At 40.9% G+C, this 19,556-nt stretch overlaps 1 protein-coding gene across 3 annotated transcripts in view; it reads right to left on the reverse strand.

The window, feature by feature from the left end:
* bru1 (bruno 1) overlaps positions 1 to 19,556 on the reverse strand; it is a 756,396-nt gene that overhangs the window by 370,043 nt on the left and 366,797 nt on the right. For all 3 annotated transcript variants that reach the window (XM_065222372.1, XM_065222373.1, XM_065222374.1), the window contains exon 3: positions 9,661 to 9,743. In XM_065222372.1, the coding sequence (XP_065078444.1) occupies positions 9,661 to 9,743 (83 nt within the window). The remainder of the gene's footprint in view (positions 1 to 9,660; positions 9,744 to 19,556) is intronic.

Consider the following 19,556-nt stretch of genomic DNA (forward strand, 5'->3'; position numbering starts at 1 on the left):
AGCGGAACCACACCAGCAGGGCATCTCACCAATCGCCAAGCATGGTTGTCCGCTAGCGACTGCAGTTCCTCACGGACCGCTTGCTGCCAAAGAGCTTCGTCGGCTCGTCCAGCGATCTCCTTGTACGCCTCCGGGACATCGAAGATCGAACGCTCGGCCTCATCTCGTCCAACGGAACCGTCAAATAGTACATCGGAAACGTTATGGGGAACATCTGCAGAATGGGATTGCGCGGGAGTGAAAATTTTTCCAACCAGAAATTCTTTCAACTTACCGGGGAGTCTGCGCTCCCGTTCGCTGCGCCTCGGGGTTTCCATTTCGAGGTTTGAACCACGGTCTAGTTGCGAAGGGAGCGCTCCGGTTTCTTCAACACCGTTGTCTTCAACCTCGCCTTCTTCATCATCAGTCAGGATGTCGTCATGTTGAGCCACCAGCGGCTCATCGGGTTGAACGGACTGTTCAGGGGTTTGCACGTCTTCCTCATCTTGATCCTCGAACTCGTACGGAGCAACAACCAAAGGAGTTTCGTCACGGATCTGGGTGGCAAACGGAAAACTGTTTTCATCGAACTTGACATCTCTGGCTAGGAATAACTGCTTCTTCTCTTTGTTCCACAGGCGGTAGGCGTTCGGCGCATAGCCGATTATCACAGCAGGCTTGCTTTTCGGATCCAGTTTCTTCCTCTGTGCCGTGGACACCCAAGCAAATGCTTTACAGCCGAACACACGTAGTTTACTAACGTCCGGCTTGTGACCAGTCCACATTTCCGCAGGAGTCTTCCAATCAGATACCGCGGTGGTTGGACTTCTGTTCGTCAGGTATACCGCCGCTAGAACCGCTTCATTCCACAGATTCTTCGGAGTTTGGGCTTCAATCAGCATCGCACGCATCTTTTCGACGATTGTCCGATTGAACCGTTCGGACACTCCATTCTGCTGTGGTGTGTACGCTGCGGTTGGCTCGACTTGGATCCCCTTGGAAACGTACCAATCACGCTGGTCATTGGAGCAATACTCGCGCCCTTGGTCGACAGTCAGCTTCGAAATCGAATGTCCCAGAGCGGCACTCGCCATGGCCTCGTACTCTCGAAACTTCTGGAACACCTCGGACTTCTTCTTGATGGGATATACTACTGCAAAGTGCGTGTAATCATCAATAAAGGTGACGAAGTACCGAGAATCATCCCAAGCCGCTGGTGTAATTGGACCGCACACATCGGAGTGCACTCGTTCTAGAGGTCTTGTAGCACGGACTCTAGTACCCGTGAATGGTTCTCGGCACTGCTTTCCGAGAACACAAACATCACAAAAATCCAATTTATCTGGTTTCTCGGGAATACCTGTTACCATGCCATGCTTCGCGAGTGTCTGCAAACTCTTGCTCCCCAAATGAGCCAGTCGACGATGCCACAGGTTACCAGTCACAGCTCCACACATGTTGGCCGCCACCGTATCGACACGGAGATTGAGCTCGTAAAAATCGCCCCGCATGGGACATCTCGCAATCAGGTCACGACCTTGCTTCATGATCGCTTCCTTTTTCGTGAATGTGACATCAAGATCCGCTTTTGCCATCTTCTTCACAGATAGCAAGTTCGCTCGAAGATCTGGTACGAAGAGGACGTTCTTCAAGCTGATATAGTTACCTTCCTTGTTGACGCCGTTGATCGTGCCACTGTGCCGGGAAATCAGGGATTGATCATCCTTCGCCACGTTTATGACGACAGGGTGCTTCAGCTTCGTGAGGTCGGCGAAACAGTGCTTCACATTCACAAGGTGGTCCGAGGCTCCGGAATCCAGCTTAAAGGAAACTGCTCCCTTGTCCTTTGTTTGGGAGCATCTCCCGGTCATAAAAGCCACCGCCTTACCTCCAGCAGCAGCGTTAGCTTCAGCGCGCCCATCTGTCTTCAACTTCACACCACAGTCCTTGGCCTTGTGCCCCTTCTTCTGGCAACGGTTACACTTTCCGGTGAACTTACCAGGCTTCTGCTTCGATCCTTGGAATGCTGCAGGTTTCTCTTGGCAGGAATCCGCTGCCCGGTCGGTTTTCTTGAGCTCCTCGGCAAGAAGGAGCTCGCGAACAACATCCAGTTTTAGGTTTTCCTCACCTAGATTTTTCAGTGCCGTAACCAACGGATCGAACGACTCGGGAAGGGTAGCAAACAGCTGGGACACAATATCGTTCTCTTCAAGCTTCGCTCCGGCCAGCTTCAGTTGTCGGATCAGCTCTTCGAAGGTTTTCAGGTGATCTTTCACAGACGAACCTTCCATCATTCGTAGCTTCGCAAGTTGCTTCCTGACGAATGTCTGCGACGAGACGGACTTCTTGGCGTAGGCGGATTCAAGGCTCATCCACATCTCCTTGGACGTCTCCTTGTCCCGCACCAAATGCAGCAAATCGTCATGAACAAATGACGTCAGCAGGAACGCCGCCTTACCGTCATCTTCCTGGAACTTCGTGAGCTCGGCCGCTTCCATCGGAGGATCCTTCTTGATGATATCCAACAGCTTCACGGACTTCAGATACTTCTCCACTCGAAATTGCCAATTGTCGAAACCAGTGCCCGAGAACTGCGGGATCCCGTGGACCAAATCCTTGCGTGAGTCGCCCATAACCTCTTGATGGTTAGAAAGAACCGGAACAGCAAAGTTTAAAAGTAGAATGGATTTTATTTAACGACTAGCTTGAGTGGACTCTTGAACAGGAATGAAAAGTTTTTCACCGTTGTTTATTTAAGAAAACTTAGGTTGCTAGGGGTGACGTTCGGTCTCCAAGGAGGTGATCAGCACACTGCGTTACCGATTTACTCCAACAAATACGATGTTTTTTTTCATTTGAAGATTATGAAAACGGTGGATGATTACAGTCTGTTTATAAGTTGAGAAAAACAGATCCAGTAATGGCTTTGCATAACTGATTCCGTGTAACATGTCTGAGGTTGTCGATAAATGATATTTTGTATTGGATTTCTATTGAAATGGTTAATTAAAAAATGCAATCTTGTCAGATTAATCAAATATTGGAGGTTGTGACGCTTTATATAAGAAAAATGATAACTTCATATTTTCAAATCGATGTCAATCTACTGACTTGTGATATGTCATATTTACTAGGTGGGGTGAAAAGTAAGTGTCTTTTTTTTAATTTTATTCAATATAGTCCTCTTTTAGCTCGATACACCTATTCCAGCGATTTTCCAACTTCATGATCCCGTCTCCTCCGCGGCGTCGATGATTTCCTCACGTGAGCTGATTTTTTTTATTGATGAGCCATCTTTTGAAGTTTGGGAAGAGATAATAGCATAGAGGTAACTCTAAGACTAGAAGGTCCCGAAGAAACGTGCTCAGCTTTTTGGCTCAGCTCTGGTACTATCTTCGGTCCCAAGCTAATCGATGCACCCCTCGAAACCCCTCATTTTATCTGTCAAACTTTCATAGCGAATCAAAACAAACATAGTGTAGTACTGGAATGTATACTAGAATGGGATACGTTAACCGATTTGCTTGGGACCAATAGGCTAGTCAAGTAGTGAGCCAATTTAAAATCGTTAGTTTCTACCGGTTGGTAATACTCGCTGTTCATGGTTTTTCATATTTCGAGGTAGTCCACGAAGAGTATGCCATGACAATCCCAGAAAACTGACGCCATAACCTTTCTGACCCATCGAGCCTCCCTCGGCCACTTCGGAGCACTCGTGCCGGCTTCAGTCCATTGCCGGGCACTCATTATGTTCGCTGGGGTGCAATAGCTCAAGTAACATTTCTGGTTTTATGAAGGTTCTGTAGACCATGATTTAGACTTCTTTCTTCTTCTTCGCATTTCAAGCTTATTGTATATCGCATATTAACTTATTGTGTGCTCTCAACTTAGTGTTCTAGGTGCACTTACACTGTTATTAATTGAGAGCTTTCGATGCCTGTATCATTTTTGCATTGGTTTAATTGTGTGGCAAGTCCAATCATACTTCTATGCCTAGGGAAGTCAAGAAATTTTCCAACCCGAAAAATTCCTAGACCGGACCGGGAATTGAACCCAGCCACCTCCAGTGTTTTTGGTCAGAAGTGAGCTTGCGCGTCACCCAGCGACAGGATAGTTTTTTTCAAATGCAGTATCTCGCCCAAAATATGGCGTGTGCGCTCAGTACTAATCTTTGCGGTATCTGCAAGCTGGCGCACCTTCACTTTCCGGTCAGCCAACACCATTTCATATACTTTCTTGACATTTTCCTCTGTAACCGCATTGGAGGGCCTACCGCTGTGAACTTGATCGGTAGTGGAGTTGCGGCCACTACGAGACTCTCGAAACCAATATTTGACGGTGTAATCTGACGGAGCATTAGTCCCATAATAATTATCCAACTTTTCTTTTGATTCCTTCGCCGTTTTGCCACTCAAAAAATAATGTTTTATGAGAGAACGAAGATCGTTTTTATCCATACTCAACATGATGCCAAACACGTCAACAACAATCTAGGATTGGGTGATCCAGGATCGATCCTTAGAATATCGATCTTTTTCACCCCGATTGCCGATTTTTCGGATCGATTCTTTGTCCACGAAAAGATCGAAAAAATCGATTTTTTCGTTCGATCTTTTCGACCTTAAAAAAAGTGTTGAATTTTTTAAGTGTATTTACATCGAAAATATGATTTACTTTCATCCCAGACTGCGTGGTATTTTACAAACATAACGTCAGAATCACTTCCTATTAGCTGGATTACAATGATGTCACTATTTGCGTTTGCAATATTTACAAATACAGTTTGGGCTACCTCACACATGCTCTTTGCTGTCACATTTTGTCTACACGGCGAAACAGAATGATAAATTTTGATTAATCAATCATTAATTATTAAAAAATACACAATTCAGTGCCAACATTTCAAAGGGGCGTAATTGCTTTTGTAAACAATGACTTTAGGCGTCAATTACAATTTGTAGGGGCCTCATAGCCTAGTCAGTAAAGGCACGGTATTACCAAGCCGGAGGCGGCGGGTTCGATTCCCGCTCCGGTCGAGGGAATCTTTCGGGTTGGAAATTTTCTCGACTTTCCTGGGCATAGATTATCATTGTGCTTGCCACACAATATACAAATTCATGCATTGGTAATTGGCATCGAAAGTTCTCAATTAATAACTGTGGAAGTGCATTTAGAACACTAAGTTGAAACGGCGCCAGTGGTGTAGTGGTAAGCGTGATTACCTCTCACCCCAGCAGGCCTGGGTTCAATCCTAGTCGGCGCCGCCGGGATGTTCCGAGGCATAACATCTCTGATCACGCCTTCCTTCGGAAGGGAAGTAAAACTGTTGGTCCCCGGTTCATGAGTTGATGGGTCGATAGGTAGGGTCCAGGCAGCGTTGCCAGATATACCGATTTATCGGTATTTATACCGATTTTCAAACTTGATACCGATATACAGATAAGGTTTCTCAAAATACCGATTTTGGAGTTTTAATACCGATTTATACCGATTTTTTTATTATTAATAATCAAAATGATTGCTGCCTGCCCGCACTGAATTGTCAGAGGAAACTATTGTGACAGACTTTTATCTTATTAAAAATTAACATTTTTGAGAGTGCTCTAAAAAAAATTCATCTTCAAAAATGTCTTATGATTGATACTCTTTCGACTAATGCTTCCATTTCCTCGCCATTTTTGTTTACCAAGTAGTCGAGAAACAGCTAATGGGTCACCCCAGTAATTTCTGGCAATCGGAAAAAAAAACTTCTACTCTTTGGAAAAATAGATCCATAAAAACGTTAATTTTTGAACTTCCTGAAATTTCTTCAATCTTTCCTGTGAAGTTTCTTCCAACTTTCCCTAGGAATTTCCGTCCACTTTAGCCTGTAACTTATTTTCCTATTTCTTCCGGAAAGCTATTTCGACTTCCCTTGGAAGCTTCTTCTGGCTTCGTCGAAAGGTTCTCCCGTCTCCTCCCGTCTCCTCGTGTCAGTTTTTTCAACTTCCCCGGTACTTCAGAAATGCTTCCAGAGTTTTATTGTGGTTCCATTAGTTTCAGGAAAACTTTAGGAACCTTTCAGAAGTTCTGAAACTTCAGAATAGTTTGAACTTTTGGGTAGGTTCCGATAAATTAAAGACAATTTCATGAATTTCTGTTCAAATTCGAGAACCCGGAAATCTCAAGAAAGCCCAGAGAACTCTAATGAACTTAGGGAAACTGAAATATTTTGGAATCTTCACAAGACCAAAGAACTTCAAAGAAATTCAATGGTTTTCCGGATAGTTCCATTTGTTTAGGAGAATTGAGATAACTTTAGGGAAGCTCTGAGAACTTCAGGACATATAAATTCAAGGAAATTTCAGAATCTTTAAATGAGTTTCGAGAATCTCAGAGAATTTTTGAAAACTTCAGTTAAGTTCCGAGAGGTTCATGAAAATTTTGGAAACGTAGGGAAAGTAATATGAACATTAGAAAATTGTGAGAACATTTTAAGGGAAGTTCTGTGGTTTTTATCGGCAGTTTACAGAACTTTAAAAAAAAATAGAAAAATCGGGAAGATCACAGAACTTCAATGCTGATGTTTATTAATTTAAAATTGTATGCGCTAAAGATGTTCAAGGGACTTTTAAAGTAGATAAGAGATTTTCCGATAGTTTCAAAATAATCAGGGAAGATCCGAGTACTTCAAGGATGATCAGAGAACCTCAAAACATCCCCATTAACATTAGGAAAATTGCAAGAACTTTCAAGGAGATCCGAAGAATTATGGGATATTCCGAACTGCAATTCAGGAATGTTCCGAAAACTTCAGGAACATTGTGGGATTTTCATGGATGTTTTATGAATATCAGGAAAATTGCTGGATCAATAGAGCTTATGAGTAACTACAGGGAATATTGTGCTAACATCCCCAAGAAATCTAAATCTTCCAAATATTTTCCCATCTTCTTCTTGAAGTATCAATTCTGTTCCGTAAGCCCTCTGGCGTCTGACTTTTTCCAGAAGTTTCTTCCAATCTACTTAACGAAGTTTCTCCCAGTGTCTCCTGGAAGTTTCTTCCGTCTTCTCCAAGAAGTTCAATTAAAGTTCAACCGGATGCATCTATCGAGTTCTCCCAAAAGTTTATTTTGTCTTCCTATGAAAGTTTCTTCATAAGTCACTCTCCGGAGGTTTTTTTTCCGACTTGTTGGAAGGTTTTTCCAAGCTTCTCCTAACTTCCCCAGGAAATAGGTCCTCCGGGATTGGATTCCAATTTCCAAACTTTTCGGACTTCTAAATTTTTTCCGAAAGTTACTAATATATGTTTGCCAGAAGGTTCTCAATATTTGTCTTGCAAGATTCCGGATCTTTTTTTGAAAATTTTTTAGAACTTCCTTCAAACTTTCTCCACAGATCTTCTTTATTCTTCCTCTGGAAGTTTAGTCGGTATCATTAAGAGACTTATTCAAATATTTCCCAGAGATTTCTTTCGACTTACATAAAAAGTACATCTCTTGATTTTAGTCCAAAAAAAATTGAAAAAATTAAAATTAATTAAATCAGTGAATACCGATAAATACCGATTTTTTAATCATTTTATACCGATAACCATGGAAACAATCTGGCAACGCTGGGTCCAGGTGTGGGAGCTGCCTTCCTGGCACGTCGGTAGCATTGGTGCTCAGCACGGAAAACAAGATCGACGGAAAAAAACAAACCAAAGAAAAAAAAACACTAAGTTGAGAGCACGCAATAAGCTAATATGCGGTAAGCAATAAGCTTGAAATGCGAATAAGAAGAAGAAGAAGCGTCATTGTCACGGTACTAATGGATATTTTTGGTCGCTATTGAAAATTTAGTCCATTTTAGAATTTATATATGGGCCCAAATTAGGTGCATTTAGGCTGACATTACATCAATTTACCCTATCATTATGTTTCTCCGTACACTTTTTTGGCAACCGAACTAAACTGACTCACACATTGACAGTGAGAAAGTGTGACGTTCATATCCTCTTTGCTTTCGTTTGCTCGTTGCTTTGTGCGCATTATATTCAACGAAAAAATTCGGACCGGTGATTTAATTCAATATTATAAAAAAAAAAATTGGGATACCAACGTAAACAAGCGTATTAAAGAAATCAAAAGATCAATCTACCAAAGATCGACTCTTTGGTACCAATTTAATGAGTGGATCGATTCTAGTGCCAAATATAAGATCGATCTGTCAAGAACGATCTTTCTCTGAAGATCGCCCAATCCTACAACAGTCAGCAAAAACAAAACTAAAGACTGTATCGCACTGAAATTTGGCATGTCTGCCTAAATATGAACGGTCTACAAACAAGGGAAAAGACGTTGAGGCTCGAACAAAATTTCTCTAAAAACTAGTGTAAAGATTCCTATTCAACTTAAGCAAGGTGCTGGCGTTGCACAATTTACACTAGACACTAAGTGCTGGTAGCTCCAAGTGGCAATTTTCAACAGAAAATTTATCGATACTACCGCCAAATTGGTCGAAAGTGGAAAAATTATAGAGGAAATCAGGAGATGCTATCGCCACGTAACGGCGACGTTTCCACTTATCTTTACACAAGTTTCTGACCGAAGTTGGACGTCTATTCTCTGTGCTTCAAGGCACCATAACATTTTTTGCAGTTGCAGCGCATTCTGACGGTCGAGGAGGTTACTTTTCACCTCACTAGTATATTCATGGGACGGGACTTGACAATCGGGTAGCGATTTCGAGCCAATTTGCTGTCAAATCCGAGCCAGTTTCTGATTGGTCGATTTGACAGCAGCAATCGTAGAATAAAAAGGACAGAGAGATCGCATCAATCTGGCTGGTAGTGATGCCGGAATCAATGTTGACGTCAATGGCGTTGTTAATTGTTTCTATTTGCGAAAGGAAAGCTGTAAAATTGAGTGCACTGCGTGTTTTAAGCGATTGATATTGTTGTTTGTTTAGGGTTGTTTTAATTGTGTTGAGCAAAAATTATGTACAAGGTGCTAAACTGACGGAGTTTTCTCAGCGGAGGAGGATCTGCACGATTTCGGTTGAGGTTTTCTGGTGTGCACGGTCGAGAAGTACGATTTCGGTGGATATTGTCGGTGCTAACAACGGATGTTCCAGGAAATTTCTAAGGTTTTCCTGTGGAAAAACTAAAAAAACTGCCGGAAAATGAGGAAATTGACGAAAATTTTATTCAGTCTCGGAGTGGTACCAATAGACTGAGTGAATCCAATCTTTTCTTTTCTCAAATTCGGGAATTTTTCCCTGGAAAATCCTGAAAAAACCTGGGAAAACATGAAACAAATTTACTCATCGCTGAGTTCCTGCACTTTTGGCGATTATAAGTGAACTCAACTCAAATTTGGGTCGTTCTCATTCGCCGTGTACAAAAAATGCACTGAGAAAATGCATTTAATTTTTTTGTTGCTGGTAAAACGTATTTATTTATTTTTTGTTATAATAAATGCACCAAAAGTGATCTGCCCCTAGGGTTACTTACATTTGGATGTAGGAAAACATCGCATGAATTTCGATGACTATTAATCGACCCACAAATAAAGCAATCTTTTCGAGGCACAATAAATTTTGAATTGCCATTTCATAAGTAAGAACCGAAACATAAACTCGTACACAATAGGAACAAATAACAATTAACAAAAAAGAAATCACTGTAGAGTAAAACCAATTCAAACGGAGAAAACTTACCCCCACAAGCGTCTTGATGTTGTGCAGTGCATCCTGGGCCTTGAGAGCCGCTTTTCGCGTATAAAACGTCACAAAACAGCACCCTGGAAGAGAAACGAAAACAAAGAAGAAAAAGCACGATAAAGCATTGCACAATTCACGCACACGGACATGTTTATTGTTTTGGTCAACCGGCTTAGGGCCAGGGCAAACGGGAAAATATGTACAACAAGGTCTTCGCTAGTGAACAAGAGAAAGAAAGAAAGAAATAGAACAACAAGAACAAAGGAAATGAGGACACCAGTCGAACACTGAATAATTGAGTAGATTGTTGTTTTCCAGCTCAAGGATCTCCATCATCAGACAAACAAAACATGAACACTCATTACTGACCATTAGCAGTGTCCCAGATACAAACAATTCATAGGAAGATAAAAAAAAAATCGATTTCTTGGCCATGGCGTGGCTAATCTATCCTGTCGTGCGGTTCAGACCATCAGTCTGGAATGCGGAACGTGACCGGTGTGGACAGATGATGGATTATGGTTTCTTTATGTGGTGACAAGTACACACTTACACACGAGCACACATATTACAGGCAGTGTCAGTTTCCGTTTCCGGTGGGGTTCTGTTTTCTTTTTCTTTTTTTTTTTTCGTTTTCCGATAGAAGGTCCAGGTAAAGCATAATGTGGTGCTCCGCTGGATGTGGCCATAAGTAAGCCGTGTCCCAGCGTGCACTTTGTGTAAACAAGTCTGGATCCGCTCTGCTCTGCGTGACGTATCCGGACCGGACTCAAAGCCTGGACAGCGTGTATCTTTTGCTCTGGTAAACAATTCCGGTGCCGGTTTCTTGTTTATTTTTTGGAATGGTAATAGAGAGCATGATGATCGTGATGATGGCCGTGATTGACGAAGGATGTGGGGGCTGCGTCGTAAGAAAAAGAGCCATCACTCTCGAGAGGCTGCCTGGATTTGGCCGGACCGGAAATTACATAGATGTTATCTTGACAGCAGGAAACTTGCCACAGGGGTTTGGGGCCGACGGGGGTTTCGGGTTTGTTCAGGCTGATTGTGTTCCATCGAGAGTCGGTCGATGACAGTATGTTGATCGATAATTTGTTGAAAACATGGGTGCATTTTAAAGCCGGATAGGAAATTGGATCCACAGTAGGCTTATGCTTTTCACTAAAAGAAAACCAAATGGGAAACATAGAATTTATGCGATGTTTTTTTTCAAGAACTGAGTCGAAATATATAACTAGTTTGCACAAACTTTTTAATGGTAGCGGAGAATCCTCCTAAATGCATATGAGTTTCACAACAGAAAATCGAAACAAAGCCAGGCATTGCACTTCCTATTGGATGTAATTTCACCTAATGGCAAGTTGTGTACGTCTTTTTGTTCGACAAGCGCTAATAATACGTTCTTTTCCTGGTGGTAGCAAATTGCACCTACACGCCATCAAAAGACAGACAATGCAACTTCCAAGTTCTGAATAACTCATGAACCGTAGCAGAACACAGAAAAAACCAAACGTCCATTCGGTGCAACCCTGACATGCAATCGGCTTGGAGAGAAGAGAATTGCTGTCTTTCTGCTGGAAAACTCCCCCTCCCCCCTGCTTCAAGACATTTCTGGAAAAATGATTTCGTTTCTTGACTGCAGACACTGGACGCCCGAAAGAACACCCGGAAAAGTTCACGTCAATAAGTCTGAATTATTCAACCACAAGCATTGCACACGCTTGGTTCGGTGGCCAGTCAGTCAGTTTGAGAACAGAAGCCCTGACGAAGAACTGAACATCCGTGACTGAAGAGAATAATTGAGGTTTAGAGTTAATAATTGATGGCTAGATGGGGAACTACTTTCCTGGAAGGTAATTATAAATGATTCCCAAAGCTATGCTTCGTCCTTCTACGGGAAAAGTTTCATCGTTGGTAAGTTTTTCCTCGAGGATTTTCTGGTATCAATTTTTGAACGGATTCTTGAATATAAGTTTTCAAAGCCGATGAAGACAATGGAACAATGCTACCAAACGCACATCCCCGGAAGTGACTCCAAAAGTCCCATGTGACCAACAGCCTACCCTCACAAATTCAAATGAGATCCTCTGATTGCATTAACAAAACGCCCAACACCCAAATTCACTCGACCCACCCTAGACAGATAATCTTTTCGGTTCACTTGTTTGTCCTGGGCCCAGCCCGGTCCACTTTTTACCACATGATGAAGCCACAGATCAAAAGCTCATCACTTTCCTTTCAGAAAAACGAACTGAAACTTTTAATGATATCGTTAGCAATCCATTTTCCATCCAATTTATCCCACTCAATGTGCGGTTCGTATTGGAGTTTGGAGGGGGCAGGTTTTCGGTCGGTTGGCCATCCCTGCAATTATTATCATTCGAAAGTCATTTATTTCCCAATCAGCATTGACATCATCATATTCATTTTTCATTCCTCCCCCATCAACAAACATTGGCAACCGGGATGAGACTGTGGGACAAACATCGGCTCAACGGGATCCACATCTAGCTAGAAGATAGTCTCAATTAGATCCGTCCGAGCCAATCTCTGCTGATGCTGAGAGAAAGGATGCGAGCAGAAATCCACTTTGGATTCTTCAAGCATTATCACAGAAACTCGAGCAGAAACTATTGTCATTTTAGTCCAGAGTGGAAACCCACAGAACTTCACACCCAAACAGACTGATGCGAAAAGACAAGTAGAATCCCCTGATTTTTCCCTTCGGTTGGCCAACCCAACAGGGGCTAAAGAGCTCTTTCTTTGCAGCCAATCAAACTGATACAGCAAAACCTCCGCTGCACAGTGGTCGGAGATGGCAAAATCACGAACTAAATTGCATTTTGTAGAAACTATTATTTTTTTTATTGATTTATTTGATAAGGCTCAATCGAATTAACTTTACAGAGCCGAGGATTCTTGTTCACTATTTTTTTCCGTGTTGTGTATATTCATCACTGCGACCATTACTTTGATCTATTGTGATATTCCCTGTTTTTGTATTGCTTTATCAGTGATGTCGTATAACTATTTTGTGAAGTGACCGACATAGACTTGCCAAAAGCATTTTCCCAGCCAGGTATTACATTTAGAATGAAACCTGCATTCCAAATATCAAAGGGTTCTGCCAGCCCCTTATCCAGAAAAATACGCCTTTATTGAAGATTGCTGCACAAGAGCATAGCAGGCGTTCAGAGTCTTCCTTTTCTATGCCACAGAATCGACACATATTATCTTGAAGTTTTCCTATTAACTTCAAATGCTATTTACATGGACAATGTCCTGTTATCAAACCAGTATAGACACTGAGTTCTTTCTTTGATAATTCAAGAATTTTGCTAGACTTTGAAATGTTCGGAATTATGCCTGTATAGCAGTGGAAGTGTTGTTCCAATGTTTTCCACTTCTTGATCTCCATCTTAAGAGAGCAAGTAGAAACTCCACAGAATTGTTCTGGTCCTATGAATTACTGAGATGGTCCTTGCCTGGCTAACGTGTCGGCTTTTTTATTCCCTTCAATTCCACAGTGGCCAGGAACCCAATGTAGGTTTACTTGGTTTTGACCGGCCAATTTCTGAAGTGACATTGCACATTCCCATTCGAGTTTTGAATTGCATGTTGCTGATTTTAAAGCATTTAATGCTTGACTATCAGACACAATACAGATATTCGAATGTTTGTAATTTCTGCGCAAGCATATTACAGAGCATTCAAGAATTGCTTGAATTTCAGCTTGGAACACGGTTGGCCAGTAACCCATAGATATTGAGATATCTATCCCTGGACCAGTTACCCCTGCTCCCACACGATTGTTCAATCTTGAACCGTCTGAATAAAAAACAGTTGAACCTGGTCTGATGTTTGGTCCCCCACTTTCCCAAACATTACGATCAAATTCTACTGCATTGTATAAACGATCGAAATTATATTTTTCTCCATCCAGTCTTCATTTTCTAGTACGAGCGAATCAATATCAAACATTTATAAAATCCTTAAAGCACTCCTTTCAGCTTCTAATTGGATAAATTGATGCAACGGAAGCAGATTAAGTAGAGCATCTAGTACCATACTCGGTGTGCTGTTCATCGCACCAGTTATTGACAAAACATCTTAACACTACAGTCAAAAGGTACAACACAATAAACACTTTATCTTCCGCTATCCAATAAGCCAATAAGCCTACTTGTATGGCAGTATCGCCAACGGGGGGCAGAGCGCTTCCATTGCAGCAATGGACGCAAAACGTGGTCATCACTCACACACTCATCACTAAACGATTGCTTTCCAAAGTCGACGACGCATTGAGCGAAAGAGCTGCTGATGAAGAACAATGAGGAGGACCACACACGAATGCCAGGCTGTTAAAAGGTTAAGTGAACTACTGTCATCTTACCTGCTAGTGTTTAGTTCAATCTTCTGTGACTTTTTAATTGGACTTGTAAAATGCCTAAAATGGTCGTTTTTGATTGATTTATTAAGTTTCTGATATTTATTCACCATAAAATACATCCACTCATTTATGCTTATAAGTCAAACTTCACAATTACTTGCCTTAACAGACTTAGATTCATTGCAAGAGACAATACATCTGGCAACCCGTTTTCAATGATACTTTCACGATTGTTAGCAAAGCAGTAAAGTTTAAGTGGTTTTCTTGGTGATCAACTTTGTTCACCAAGAGTTTTGTGAAACAGTTGTTTTAAGTTTCGTGTATTCGATTGCGTGTAATTGTGCTCTACTTCGAAGAATACAAGTAAGTAAATACAGTGAATGTATTTTACTCAGGAAATTTTCGTTCTAAAAACATGAAAAACATGTTTTAAATTTTCATATTAATAATGTGAGAATGTATGGGTACACTTATGATGATGATTGAATGATATTTCAAAATAAAGAAAAATACAAATTTACCTACCCTTTGTTGAACCTTAAACATTCCACAAGACAAACCACATAGGTTCTATACGAATGCATAAACGGTATGTGTGCCAATCAGGGTGTAAGTCACTCTGCCACCTTGTGTTAAAACCCACAAAAAACACTGTGACACACGAGGGGGGCGACACATCTAAATCTCAATTCGAGATGCTCAAAAAATATCACACTAGCGAATCAATTTTCGAAAAATCACTTTTCATTTCTCGCATCTACTTGCATCGTGCTTCATCTTTTTGCAGGAAATCTTCAAAATCGACATAAATCTTCCTTCTATCTACTCAGCGTGCGTGCAGTTAGCCACAGCAAAACACAATCTTTTTTGCATCGCAGATAGAGTCGTTCCCCTCGGTGACACACTCTAAAAACCTTGTCATGCAGGCTTCCAACCGATAAAAGATAATTTTTCATCAATTCTGGCACCACTTCCAAGAATGCCTACATGTTGTTTATAATAGACTAATCCATGATCTGATTTTATCATTCAACTTTGACAGTACGATCTATTTTTTATTGTTCTGAACCTCTTTAATGAGTAAACAAACCAATCTAACCTGTCAAATTTGAAAATATTTAGAACGATTGTTTATTTCTATGGTTTTTGCTATCACTTGCAATTATGGTTTATTTGTATGAGCCAGGATATCAGCTAGTGTTCAAATTAAAAATTTAATGCAAATGATCTGGATTAACGTAGCTGGCAGAATTGATTTGTAGACTGTATCTGTTTTCGTTGGCATACTCTAACAGACAGTACATTGGATTGAGCGAGCACCTCATGAGAACCATTCTCGAGTCTTCAAACAAAGTTTTTCGGGTCACGTGGAGTGCTGGAATTGACTGAGCTTCCATCAGAAGAACCGTTCGTAGGCTCGTGAAACTCCATAAACAGCTTTTCTACCCTTCAATGCACCAGGCCGTGGGTAGTTTTTTGATTGTTATGATCTACAAAGAACCCCTCCCCAGTTGCCGTTGAACCCGTTTTCCCCAAAGATTTGTTCCGTATAATTGGCGATGATGGCACCGTTAAAACATCGTCACATCTTGCAAAGATTGGCAGTTTCTTATGGGAATTTTCGTTGCAGTGAAAGGATAGTACACAGTCCACCATGAATCTCGCACAGTCTGACGTTTGCTTATTGGATTTTACCATAGGAGTGAAGAGCTACAGAGTCCCGTCAACGCCAATAAACAACTATTAGCAAATTTGTTTATTATCGGGGTTGGAACTAGTTCCAACCCAGTGTGAAACCGAACTTTTTGTCAGTGCGAACCTGAACCTGAGGTAGATTTTAAAAACAAATTATCAAGCTGACGTTTGTCGGAAAACAAGCAGAGCCGATCTTGATACCCGATCCAGGTTGGAACTGAATAATAAACAAATTCGCTATATGATCGCAGAGGAATATGTCATTTTCAGCGTTGTGGAAATCATGGTTGCCAGTAAACATTGTATGGTGCCGCTTAATGTTTTGACAGCTCGTTCGACACAGAAACACCCTGAAACACCCAAAAATCCGAGGGGGGCGACACATCTAAATCTCAAGTTTAGATGCTCAACAAATCCGAGGGGGACGACTCTATCTACGATGCAGGAAAGATTGGGTTTTGCTGTGGCTAGCTGCGCGCACGCTGAGTAGATAGAAAGAAGATTGACGGCGATTCTGAAGATTTCCTGGAAAAAAATGATGCGTGATGCAAGTAGATGCGAGAAATGAAAGAAGATTTTTCGAAGATTGATTCGCTAGTGGGAGATTTGTTGAGCATCTAGACTTGAGATTTAGATGTGTCACCCCCCTCGAACAAATCTCACACTAGCGAATCAATCTTCGAAAAATCTTCTTTCATTTGTCGCATCTACTTGCATCGCGCATAATATTTTTGCAGGAAATCTTCAGAATCGTCATCAATCTTCTTTCTATCTACTCAGCGTGCGCGCAGCTAGCCACAGCAAAACACAATCTTTTCTGCATCGTAGATAGAGTCGTCCCTCTCGCAAAAATCTTAGTTAACTTATTGCAAGGCTTCTGCTTATGAGTTGACTTATGCATTTTATGAATAATCAACTATAGAAATTTTCCAAAAAGTATAATAAAAAAACTAAAAAACTAACTTTTTTCCCTAAAGAGGTAGAAGGATTCCTTCTTGGGCAAAGATGTAGATATATTCAAAATATGAAACTTTGTTGAAAATACAAGTTATCTATGTTGAATTTTGTTGATATGAACCGTTTAAATTTAGTTTTTAATTATTAACTTTTTATGTAATATTTTTTCAAGCAAAAAGTGTTGTAGACTAATATGCACAAAGTGAAATTACATGTTTTTGCTCAAAACAGAATGTGACTATATACATTCCTTGCTAAGTTATAGGACTTTTTAACTTTATTTTACCCTATTTTTGACACCATATAGGGGAGAAGGTGGCAACACGGGGCCCAATATCAACTTCTCAGTTTTAAAGTTTAGACTTTATACTACAAAGTAATAAAAGTTTGGTTAGCCCAATTCATAAATGAGCGAATAGGGTCACGTTGCACCCCAAGTAACATTGCAAGCTTTATAGAGGTTTTATAACATTCTACGAGTACAAATCATGGGACCTCCCTTAGCTCAGTCGGTAAAGGCGCAGCTACAAAGCAAGACCATGCTGGGTGGCTGGGTTCGATTCTCGGTCCTGTCTAGGAATTTTTCGGGTAGGAAAATTTCTCGACTTCCATGGGTATATAAGTATGATTGGACTTGCCACACAATTATACCAATGCAAAAATGGTACAGGCATCGAAAGATCTCAATTAATAACTGTGGAAGTGCATCTAGAACACTAAGTTGAGAGCACGCAATAAGCTAACATGCGATATGCAATAAGCTTGAAATGCGAAGAAGAAGAAAGAAGAAGTCCAAATCATGGTCTACAGAACCCTCATAAAACCAAAATTATTTCTTGGGACGTTTGCATGTTTCTATACTAAATCAAACCAAACTGGTTTAACTGCTACTCAATTCCACGAGCCACATTTAAACATTAGCAGTTTGATTGGGTTTTGTATAGAAAATGGCAAAACACACAAATATTCAACGTAACTCTATTCACTCTTAACCAAACCTTCACTACTTTGTAGCACAAAATCTAAGCCTTAAAAGGAATATGTAGTTGATATTGTGTCTCGGTTTGCCACCTTTTCCCCTATATGCAGCCAAAATAGGGTAAAGAATGTTTAAAAGTACTATAACTTTGCAACCAATGAAAAACGGATGCACATAACCACATACTGTCTTCAGCAAAAACGTGTAGCTTCTCTTTGTTTATATTTTTTTAAATTTAAAGGGATAACCATAGAAAATGGTCCATATTTCCAAAACAATTAGATTTAGAAAAAAATTAATTTCACAAAGTTTCACATTTTGAAAAATTCTACAACTTTGCCCAAGAAAGTATCCTGTAAGGTTTTTAATTTTGTTCATGGTAGGCTATGATATTTTTTAAAATTGTAGGTATGCGGGCAATACTTATTCGAATAGTTCCTCTGTAGACACTTTTTTGCTTAAGTCAATAGTTTATACGCAATTCAATTTAGTTCTTGATTTTGCCATCCCCGACCACTGTGCACTGCCGTTGGGTCGAACAGACCGAAAGGATATAGGTACATTCCCAATCGCTGTCGTATATCGGTTCTGTCTCTGTGTATACTTGTGTAACCAGGCAATGGTGAAAACAAAAGCACACACACGAGCTTTTCCCTTGGTGTCACCCCCCACTCGAACTTCCCACTAGGTATTGATTTCGCCTCCTACGATAGTGAACACGACTCTTTCGGACCGACCTGCTGTCCATTACGATTTTCTTGTCTCTTATCGAAGTGCCTCTCTTGTCCGATATACACAGGACAAACGAACGGACGACAAACACATCGGAGTTGGCCCTCCTTCGTTCCGATACAAATATGGACAGCCGGAGAGAGAGAGAGAGAGAGAGATAGCGTTCGACCAAATGTCAACGAAAAACAGACCGTTGAACTCGATGCTTTGTGGCTAATTAAGCGACTAATCTTCCGACGACGGATTAATTCACGGCTTCAACGGGGAGGACCATTTCGAAAGCTCGAAAGCACTATCGGACGGATTGTTTTCTGTTCTCAATTGGAGTTTGGTTCGGTGGAGTGGCAGATGATAACGGAATTACTTGCTGGGATTATCGGGATCGATTTTTATGGAGTTTTATTTTAGTTTGTTGGGATAGAGAGTGATGGAAGTTGGAAATCAAGACGGGTGCTTGTTAAAATCGCGTTAAGTTTTTCGGGGTTTTGAAGTTGCAAAGGAAATTTGGTTATTTTCATGTGTCAGATCTTCTGTTTGGCTGGACTACATTTGGATCTAACCTCGTAGATTAAAAGAGAAATCATGATTAATTACTTAATTACTAGAGGGCTAGGGTTCAATTTTCCGAGGCATTAAATCTTTGATCTCTGGGAAGTAAAGCCGTTGGTCCCCGGTCCATGAGAATCATAAAAAATAATAATAGAGAGGTAGCATTAAAATAATACCGAATAACCTCATTCTCAATAGAACTAAAGGGTGTCCCACATCAAATTGAATCACGAAACAAAAACGCTGTAGAAAATAATCTATTGGGTACTTTCTCTTGAAAATTTGGGTAGAAGTAGTTTAGAGTGTATTGTTTGCACTGTATTTTTATCGCTGTCAGTTTTTCGAAAGTTGGAGAAAATGGCGTCACCCGAAAAGCAACGTCATGATTCGATTTTTCGCAAGCACCTGGAAAATCCTCAACTCCCTCATCGGGACATCGGCAAACCACTCGGAATCGTTCAGTCAACGGTGAGTCGTGTGATTAAACGTTACTACGAAACTCTGAGCATCGAACGGAAGGAGAAATGCGGTCAGAATGGATGTTCTATTAGTGATCAGGATGTGGCCAAAAAGTTGAATCTGTCCAAGTCT

Source organism: Ochlerotatus camptorhynchus, unplaced genomic scaffold, assembly GCF_037179485.1.
Source record: "Ochlerotatus camptorhynchus isolate MF236.1 unplaced genomic scaffold, CSIRO-AGI_Acam_v1.1 ptg000167l, whole genome shotgun sequence".
Classification (NCBI taxonomy): Eukaryota; Metazoa; Arthropoda; class Insecta; order Diptera; family Culicidae; genus Ochlerotatus; species Ochlerotatus camptorhynchus.